This window comes from Cygnus olor, chromosome 18 (assembly GCF_009769625.2).
Source record: "Cygnus olor isolate bCygOlo1 chromosome 18, bCygOlo1.pri.v2, whole genome shotgun sequence".
In the NCBI taxonomy this organism is placed as follows: Eukaryota; Metazoa; Chordata; class Aves; order Anseriformes; family Anatidae; genus Cygnus; species Cygnus olor.
The window spans coordinates 11,740,863-11,750,281 of record NC_049186.1 but is presented as its reverse complement, the minus strand read 5'-3'; the positions used below and the strand labels follow the sequence as shown (position 1 = coordinate 11,750,281).

The window sequence follows — 9,419 nt, the reverse complement described above, 5'->3', positions numbered from 1 at the left end:
ATGCAGTTGTATCAAGGCTTGTGTGAGAATGCTCCCCCTGTCCCTGCCCTGATTTGACCCTCTGGTGCTGGGCCTGGCTTCAGACTAATCTGCTCGTGCTCTCACCCTGATCCTCATAGGTCCCTTGGCTCAAAGGTACTGCCTGTGCTCAGGAGGCTGATCCAGCATTCAGGGCAGATATTTCCTTCTGTGTGAATGTTTTAGGTCCTTAGGTGTTAATGCTCAGTAGCAGCCCTGACTGAGCCGCTCTCCCCCACCAAATGCAAGGCACCATACTGACATAAAGCAGTCATTTTTGAAGGATGTGTGATCAAGGCCTGATCCTGCTGGGAGATCTGGGCTTGAGGAGTTGCAGGATTGGGCCTGAAGAGGTGGTATGTTATCTGGGAGGTGCCGTCGGCTCGTCTCTGGGGTTAGAGCTTCTATTTTTTCCAGAACCCTATACCGTTTGCGTTGATAATCTTGTGGCAGCGAGTTCTGCTTTTGTGCTGTCTCGGGGCCCGCACTCTGTCCCCTTCCTGCAAAACGGGGACTGGGTGCAGATGCTGTGAGCGCTGTCGGGGGAGGGAAGCAGCGGGGAGAGGGGCGGCTCCAGGCGCTTGCCGAGGCGAAACCTGCGGAGGGGCAGCTCCTGCTGCCGCCCCAGGCGGGGGCTGCGGGCTCGGCTGGACATTTTGGGGGCGGGGGGGCACCCGCTCCGCACCAACCGGGGGCTGCCGGAGGGGACGCGCCCGCTTCCCCCCCCCACCCCCCCCCCCGCGGCTCCGTGCGCGCCCGGCCGCGGCCGCTGGGTAGCGCTCGGAGCCGCGCCGACTCCCCGCCTCCCCTGCTCGGGCTGCCCCCAGGCTCCGCCGAGCCCCGCCGCCGCGGCTCACTCGGCCGCCGCGCCGCGCAGGAGGAGGAGGCAGCCGGCCGGAGCGCCCAAAGGGGTCGGCGCCGCGCCGCCAGCCCGCCCGCCGCGCCCCGCCGCCGGCTCCGAGCGGGACCCCGCGCCGCTGCGCGCCGCCGCCGCACTTTCCGCGGCTTCCCCCGGCTGCCGGGGCGCGACGGGGGGGGAGAGACGCCCCCAGCCCCCCCGCCCCATCGCCCGGAGCCGCCGAGGCGGGGATGTCCCCAGCAGGGAGCTGAGCGCTGGGGAGGGGCCGCCTGCAGCCCCCCGCCCCCGGACCCCAAACTTTGTGTTTTTTGTGTTTTTTTTTTTGTTTTTCTTTCCCTGCGGCTGCGGTGTGCTCGGCTCCGGCCCCGATGGTGCCTGGGGACGCAGAAAGGGCCGGGGGCGGACAGCCCAGCGCTTCCCACCGCCTCCCCTGACGAGGGGCTCGGCTGCCGGCCCCGCTCCGGATTTTGGGGGTCCCGGCTCTGCACGCCCCCCGGGGAAGTTGGACACGGCGGGGAGCTGCCTGCGGAACCCCCCCGCCCTGCCGGGAGCCTTACCCATCGCCTTCGCCTCCCCCCGAGCGGCGCTGCTGCGGGGGTCCCTGCGCCGGGGGGGGCTCGGAGAGCAGCGGGGGCTGGCGCGGCAGCCGCCCGGATTATAAAGTCGGGGAAGTTGCCCCCGCCTCGGCGAAGCCATGGCCCGGCTCGGGAGCTGGGCGCTGCTGTGCTTCGTGGTGCTCGCCCTGCCCGGCCCCCCGGGAGCCGGAGCCCAAGGTAAGGGGATGCGAGGGGGGGTCCCGGCGCGGGGTGCAGCTTCTTCACCCCCCAGCTCCCGCTTTGATGCTGGAGGTGGAGCAGGAATGGGAGGCGAGGGGGGTCCCGGCGTTGCTCACCCCTTCAGCCGAGCCCACTGAGGTGGGAGCTCCGGGGAGCCCCCAGCCTGCCCTGGGAAGTTTGGGTGTCAGCCGGGGGGGCGGGGACCGAGGCAGCCTCGGAGCGAGGAGGGGGCACAGCCCCGGCGGTGCTTAAGGAGCCCCCCAGGGGCTGGTGCCCAGGGCTGAAGGGTGCGTAGCGCAGCGAGGTGCCTGGCGAGCAGCACAGCTCTGCTCTGCCTCCTCCTCCCCCCTGCCCCATAACAGCCCCTGCTCTGGGGGTGGGAGGGAAATTTTGCTCTGAGCATGGGGTAGAGACTGCACTGGCCTGCTCTGGGGGGGCTGAGCACCCTCCAGGGACAGCGCAGGGCGAGGGCACCCGTTTCACCCCCATTCCTGGGGGACCCCACTTGTGTGGCAGGACCTGGGGCACAAGTTTGGGAGCTCCCAGGGAGCAGCTCTTGCACTGGTGTTGGTCCCATCGACCTCCAGCCGGTTGGTTGGGCTGGGCAGGGTGCTGGGGCTGGAGGGGGGGGTTGCATCCCCAAGCCCCCATGGGTGCCCTGGGGCTCCTCGTGCACCCAGCCGGTCCCTGGGGCGAGTTGGTATCGCTGGGCAGGGCGAGCCCTGTCTGCTCGTCACCTCTGGGGCTCTGGCGTGGCACAGTCTGGTTTTAGCTGCTCCGTTACCCCAGAGAGAGGTAGAAATAGTTCCTGGCCCTTTGGGGTGCGACTGGGGTTCAGGGGTGCGAGGGGGGGCCCTCCTGGAGTCCTGCCCCACCCTAGCAGAGAGGATCCCCACGAGGATGAGGAGGAAGGTCCTGCCTGGCAGGGCTGCAGTGCAGCTGCCTCCGTCCCCACTGCTTGGACTGAGTGGATCCAGGCTGCAAAATGGGGGGGGGGAGGCATGGTGGGGTGCAGCGCTGTGGCTCGGGGGTCCCTGCCGGTGACATTTCTCGCCCTTGTTTGCAGCAGCGAGTGGAGCCAGAAGTCCCTGTGCGTTCCCGTCCTCCTGCTCCCCCTGAGCCTCCCCTAGCACTGCTATAATTTCTCAGTAATTAAGTTCAGAACATAACATCTAAAGCGGCAGTATATTATCCGGGCAGGCCCTGTGTGGGGAGCTGTGAAGGTCTCTTTGATTGATTCACTCCCTTGCTGAGTTTCTCTCCTCCTGGCTGGCGTCTCCAGCTCGCGAGTCCCCCACGGTCCGTTTGTTCCTGGCTGCGGGATGGGCTCCTGGCGGGACCCGCTCCCCTCCTGTTTGTCTGGGGGGGCTGCGGGGGCTCCTCGGGGGGGCCGTCCATGCCTCAGCCGTGCCTGGAAGCGAGGGGAAGGAGCTTTTCCTGGAGCACGGTTTGGGCTTTGCCTCTTCTCTCCCTGCAGCGCGCCGCACGTCCTGGCGGGCAGCGTGACATTGCGCTGCGTGGCGGCCGGCAGCCACGGGCGAGCAGCCGCTGCCTGCGACGGAACCGCGCGGGGAGCGTCGCCGGCCTGGCGCGTGCCTGTCCCCCGTTACGGGCTCGGCAGAGGCCCTGGGGACACGCGGGCAGGGTCACCTCCCCGGCTGCCGTTCCCCGTGTGCGGGGGCTGAGGACAAGCATCGCTGCAGCCCATCGTGGCCAACTGGACGCCGGGGTGGAGGAGCTGGAGGAGGAGCGGCCCCACGGGCGCGATGCCCGCGTCGGCTCAGCCCCGCTGCGGTGGGGCAGGCGGGGAGCACGGGGTGGTGCCCTGCGGGGACAGCTCGGTGCGGGCACCCCCGGAGGGCTGGCGGCCCCACGGCCAGGCCGGGAGCGGAGGCAGACACATGCTCTGTGCGGGTGCTATTGATTCCGGCAGCCGAGGAAAATGGGATCAATAGAGATGGAGAGCAGCGGGGGAGGAGGGTGCGAGACCTTCCCGGCCGGGGCGCCGAGCTCCCCAGGCGCAGGATGAAACGCTTTTAATACCTGCAGTTACTAAAACAAAGGCTCCGTACCGCTGGGAAGAGATGGGATGGAAGTTTAATTACAGCCTGGCTGCGCCGCGTAATTATTAATTACCCATGGCAAAAAATAACTTATTGATTAGGGCCCTCGCGCTAATTACCTGGAGGCGAATGCGGTGCTGGTGGAAGGCTAATCAGTCAGCGCCGCCCGGGCGGGAGCTGTGTCGCAGTGCGACCCTCGCAGGGGGTGCGGGCAGGTTTCGTGGCCCCCAGGGATGCAGTTTTCCCTCCCCTGGGGCTGGGGCCGCAGCCCAGGACCCCCCACACAGGCACAGCGGCTGTAATGGGATTGAGGAGGCTGCAGCCAGTCCCAGGAGGGATTTGGCAGGCTTAAGGTTCCAGACGGGATTTGGGGCAGGGGCCTGAAAAGGCAGCCAAAGAGGCTTATTAGGGGCTGGAGTGGAGGTGCGGCTCCTTCTGGCACCCACGCGTGGATCCTGGGTACGTCCGCACGCACGGAGCCTGCGGAGCAGAGCTGGAGGGGAGCAGCCCCAGCCCCTTCCTGGGGATGTGACAGCGGCGACGGGCTCGTGCCAGGCACGGCAGGACTCAGGGCTCGTGTGAAGGTGTCTTTATCCATGAAAGGGTCCCTGTGGGGTTGGTAACACCCAGCTACAGGGTGGCAGTCACCAACCCAGGGCTGGCCAGGATGGGGCTGGCACCCACCCACCACCATGCTGCCCCCGGAGCACCGGGTGCCTTTTTCTCTTGGGCTTTCCTCGGGCCAAGCCCCGTGCAGCAGGGCAGGTCGGTGTGCGTGGTGCTGGGGGGGCGGTGGGGCAGGGACGGCTGAGCGTGGCCGCTCCTGCGCCGCCTCCCCTTCCCCGTGAGCTCGGCTGCTGCTTCAGCCGCTGGCCTCGTGCAAAGCTCCGGCTCAGGAAGGAAAGTGGCTTTTAGGGGAGAGGAAAGGGAGATTAAAATTTGATGCTTCTTTGGAAGCCATTAGTGGCCAGGCGCAGCAATGAAATTTTGATGACCCGATAACCGTGCACAGGAGGGATGCGATCTGCTCGTGGGCAGCCCGGGTCACTGTGCCTGGTGCCCTGGTGGGTCCCTGCAGGGTTGGGGTGCAGGCACGGCTGCTTGCTCGTCCCCCCCTTTGCACGGAAGCCCCTGTGCTGGTGTGTTTGGGTGCTTTGGGGCGGCTGAGCTGCCCCTGCCCAGCGGTGCTGGCTGTGTGCGCCCCATCGAGTGCTGCCCGTCCCTTAATGTCAGGGACTGGGCTGCGGTGGTGTTTTTGCTCAGCGGGAGCAAGTGAAGGAGCTCGAGGAGAGAGGGAGGCAGGCAGGCAGGTGGATGCAGGCTGCTGGTGATCCTGGGAAAACGTTGATAATTAAACCTGGGAGGAGGGAGGCTGGCTCACGGGCTGCAGGCGGGGCGGGTGTGATGAGGAATGACCCCGCGTCTGCCTTTGTGGGTTTTTATGAACTGTGTCCTTGTCCCCAGCCCAGCTGCTGTGGCACTCGGGAGTCCTGTGCTTGCGGATCCGCCGGGAATGGGGCAGCTCCAGCAGCTTCTGCCCGGGGCTGTGAAGCCTGAGGTGCTGCTTTGCCCCCTTGGGACACCCCCTTCCCAACCCAGTGCGGGAGGGGAGCGCCCGTCCTCCTCTTCCCCTGTCTGGAGCTGGTCCCTGATGGTGGTTCCTACCTCAGGATGAGCTCCAGCCACAGCACGTTATGTAGGTCCTACATAAACAGTCGCTGGTGGCTGCGTTGATGTTTGCAGCAGCTGTGCAGGCTGGTGCCTGGGGAAAGCGAAGCGCTGCTCACATCGGGCTGCGGAGCTGCATGGGAGCAAATCCCTCGTGGTGCTGGGTCCCAGCTGGGTGGGTGAGCAGTGGGTGTCCTTGCCCATGAGCCCTCGTTACCTCCCTGAGCTCGTTAGCAGGCTGCGTGTCATTGGGTGAAAAATGGTCAGTGCTGGGCCAGGAATAAATATGCTGCTGTCAGATGTGATGTGATCGCGCTAACGAAGGGCGAGCTGAGCCCCACTGTGGCTGTGGGGCAGGGCAGAGGGGCCGGTGGTGCTCTGCTGGTGCCACGCAGCTCCTGTGCGTGGTGCTGGGCTGTGGCTGTCCAAAGCGTGTTCACCCATGGGGATCTGGCACCCTTGTGGGGATCAGAGCTGTGGGTGCAGGGGACAAAGGGGTGTCCTTGGGAGCTCCTGGGGAAGGACAGGCCAGGGTGGGAGCTGTCCTGTGCAGGGGAGCACTGCGTGGAGCTGCTGGAGGGGGCACGGTGTCACGCAGGGGCTGGAGATGTGGTGGCAAAGCCAGGTACCCCACCCAAAATCCCTAGGCATGCTGCTTTCTGTTCTGGGGGGTCCCGTCCTTTGCTTCCCCAGAGCCATCCATGGCTGTGGGTCTGGATTTGGGGCAGGATTTTGTCAACTCACCCTGCTAGCAAGCAGGAATGTGCCGGCAGCGGCTCCCCACTGCGCTGGTCCCTCCTGGCATCCCTTGCTCCCCGGGCATGCCGGCGATGCCGCCTGCAAGGGCATGGCCCCGGGCACCCCTCCGGCGAGCTGGAGCCAGCTGCTGGGAGTGCATCCCCCCCCCCCCTTGTTCCCAGCAATGGTTTTGGGGCGCATCCATCCCCTACTTGCTCCCCCCCCCCCCCTTTTGCTCCCAGGGATGCATCCTGCTGCTGCCACCTCCCTCCCCAGCCCCCGCAGACCACCTGCCCGCGCCCCCTCGGCGGCCCCCTCCCTTTGCCCCCAGCCCCGCGGGGCGCAGGAATGCCTGCGCCTGGAAAAGCTGCGCCGGGGCTCGGGTTGCCTGGGAACTGGGTAACCTGATCCTTGGGAACGGGGCCGAGGGCAGGGGACATTCCCTCCGCAGCTGGTCCCCGGCCCCCTTTGTCTCCCCTGCTCCCATGGGGCCGGTTGCGCCCTCGGTCCGTCCCCCCCCCCCAGGAACGGGGAATGTGGGCGCGGGGGGCTCCCAGGCTGTGCTGTCCCCGGGGATGCTGTGACTGGCAGCCACCGGCTGCTCCGGGCTGCCACCTCCCCGCACGGATCCGTGTCACCTCCTGGCTGGCGGCCACCGCGGGCCGGGGAAGGCCCTGGGCATGGTGGCCAGCTGCCGCCGCGTGCCAGCAGCTGAGCGTCCCGACTGGGAGCGGGGACAGCATGATGACAATCCCAGGAATGCCAGAACCCGTCCCCGTGCCAAAGCCACCCTCGCTTCCCTCCCCGGCAGCCTTTTTGCTGTCACTGTCCCCATCTCGCAGCACGACAGCTGTCCTGAGCGCTGGGGAAACTGAGGCAAGGGGGGGGAGGCTGGGCGAGGTGGGGACGGGGACAGGGGTGCTCTGAGCCCTGGGGCTGCTGGCCAGGCCGGTGTCACCCTGCCGTGCCCCCTGGGGACAGGCTTCGCTGCCCGGCACGGGCACACACGTGAACGGCTCCGTCGGCTCTCATCCATCACCGCCCGCCCGCGCGGAGACGCCGAGGCCCCTGGTGTAGGGAAACCTTGATGGGTTTGACCATTAGCAGGAAGAAAGCACGGAGCTAATTTTAGCTGCGATAGCTAATTGCTTTTTTGTGCTGCTGGGTGAGGAGGCAACAACCTGCGAGTCCTCGGCTGTAACCTTGAGCCCTCCTGCCTGCGTGTCGGGGTCCTGCGGGACGTGGGGGCGGTCACGGGGGGCACCGATTCATGTGTGGGGGATCGCCAGGGAGCGAAGCCGGGTGCCGCAGGGCTGGGGTGCGCTGGTTTGCATGGGCAGGTGTCCCTTGTGCCCCTTGGGGAGCGGGGATGTGTGTGGCATTGAGGGGGAGGCCCCTGCAGGCGGTCCGGGGCCGGTGGGAGACTGCCGTGGGCTGCGTGGCGGCGTGCCCCAGCGCTCAGCACCATCGCTGCGTTCGTGGCTCACAACAAGGTGATGAAGGCAAATGCTATTTTTAGAGCCCTTTAATTGATCAGGGCGTGTGTGCCTGCTCCTGGGCACGTGAATCGCCCAAGCCAGCAGGCATTTCCCCAGGGTGACTGGGGCTGAAGCAGGCTTGGGGTCCTGTGCCGCGTCTGCAGGGCTGGGGTCCATGTACCGGGCTGCCCGGAGGAGCCTGGCCCCAGCGTGTCCCCGCTGTGCTCCCCAGGGCCAGGTCCTGGTTCACGGGGGGGTTGCCTGAATTAAGAAACTGGGCTGAATGTAGGCCAAGCGCTGGGCATTAACCGGGGTTTGGTGTCATCGACATCTTGTTCGTTGCCCTCCTTCGGGAACTGATCCTCCCGGCGGGGAGCGCCGAGCACTGGGACGTGCTGGTGGTGTCCTGGGGGTGTCCCTGAAACTGTGGGGTCAGCGTGGGGGGACACGGGGGGTTTCCTCGTCCTCCTCCTCGCATGGGCTTGGAGCACAGGGTCCTGGGGGAAGGGGACGCGGGGAGCAGCTCCCGCAGGGGCACGGTGCCGGGGTGGGAGCGGGTGCGGGAATGCTGCCGGGTGCCTGGGCCCTGATGGATGGAGGGGGCTGGGGCGGTGCGGCGGACACAATAGCTCTGGTTTCAGCAACCCGCCTCCTGCATGCCTGAAAAACAGCTGATGGCCATGGAGGGGGATGAAATGGGATTAGCTGCTGATTCCAAAGGGAGCACGTCCTGCCGAGCCGGACAATGCGCCCGCTGTCCCCCGCTTCACGCCTCGGCGATCCGGCCCCAGCTGAGAGAGGGGCTTGGCACGGGCTCCCCAGGGTGGGTGCCTCCTGCCCTGGCTGTCCCCAGCATCCTTGGGGGCTGCCGAGTCCCCGGCACCACTGCGCTCTGGTGCAGGGCAGGCTCCCGGGGTGCTTGCGGGGTGCAGCAGGGTTGGGGCTCATCCTGCCCAGCACAGCCCGGAGGGGCCATGGTTCATCTTCTGCCCCTGCAGCAGCACCGAGCGGGTCCTGGGGACCAGGGGACCTCATTCTGCCTGTGCTAGGAGCTGGGGCCATCCTGTCCCAGCAAACGGGAATGCTTCGTCCCCCCCTCTGGAGCCCCGCAGCCAGGATGGAGAAGCAAACCTGGTGGTGCGAGGCGCTCTGCAGGGCGGGTGGCTGCAGCCCCCGCATGTCCCCGGGGTGTGGGGCCTTTGGGGGTGCAGGGAGGCGGGCACCGAGGGGACCTGGGGCAGGAGCTGCGCGTGGTCCCAGCTGCAGCGCTGCCGGGGCGCGTGTGCGCGGCGCGCTCAGTGGAGTGAATTGATGTTTATTTTGATAATGAGTTCTCAATGCATTCGCAAACTAATAAAATCAACTCATTAGGGTGGTATGTTTAATTCAAAGCTCCGCTGTTGGGAGAGCCCTCCCCGGGGGCTGCCGGCAGGCACGGAGCACCCAGCCTCTGCCTGCACGCTGGGTGCAGGAGGAGGAAGGTGATGGGCGCCTTCATCTCCCTGCGTTCGTCGTTTTGCTTGCTTGCACCAGGGAGAGAGGGGCTGGGAGGGCAGCGGCAGGGAGCCGAGCTGTGCAGTGGAGGGTGGAAATAAGGCACGCGCTCTGAGCAGGGGAAATAAGCCGCCGAGCCCTTCACCTGGGGCGATGGCAGAGCCTCGCTCGCTTGGCTTCTCCCCCATAAGCCGCACGTCAGGCTGGGCAGCGGCGCTGGCTCTGCTGCTGGAATCGCTGGCCTGGCTCCGCAGCGCTGGCTGTAAAAGCCCCTCTGGCTGAGAGAGAGCCACAAGTGTGTAAATAAGCGCAATAACCGGAGTTC

The 9,419-nt window shown here is 66.6% G+C and overlaps 1 protein-coding gene across 1 annotated transcript in view; it reads left to right on the top strand.

The window, feature by feature from the left end:
- The first annotated feature begins 1,068 nt into the window (after window positions 1-1,068).
- The window catches only part of SDK2 (sidekick cell adhesion molecule 2), a 48,323-nt gene continuing 39,972 nt past the window's right edge, over window positions 1,069-9,419 (top strand). The window contains 1 exon segment of the mRNA XM_040530619.1: window positions 1,069-1,650. Within this exon segment, the coding sequence (XP_040386553.1) occupies window positions 1,572-1,650 (79 nt within the window). The 5' untranslated portion in view covers window positions 1,069-1,571.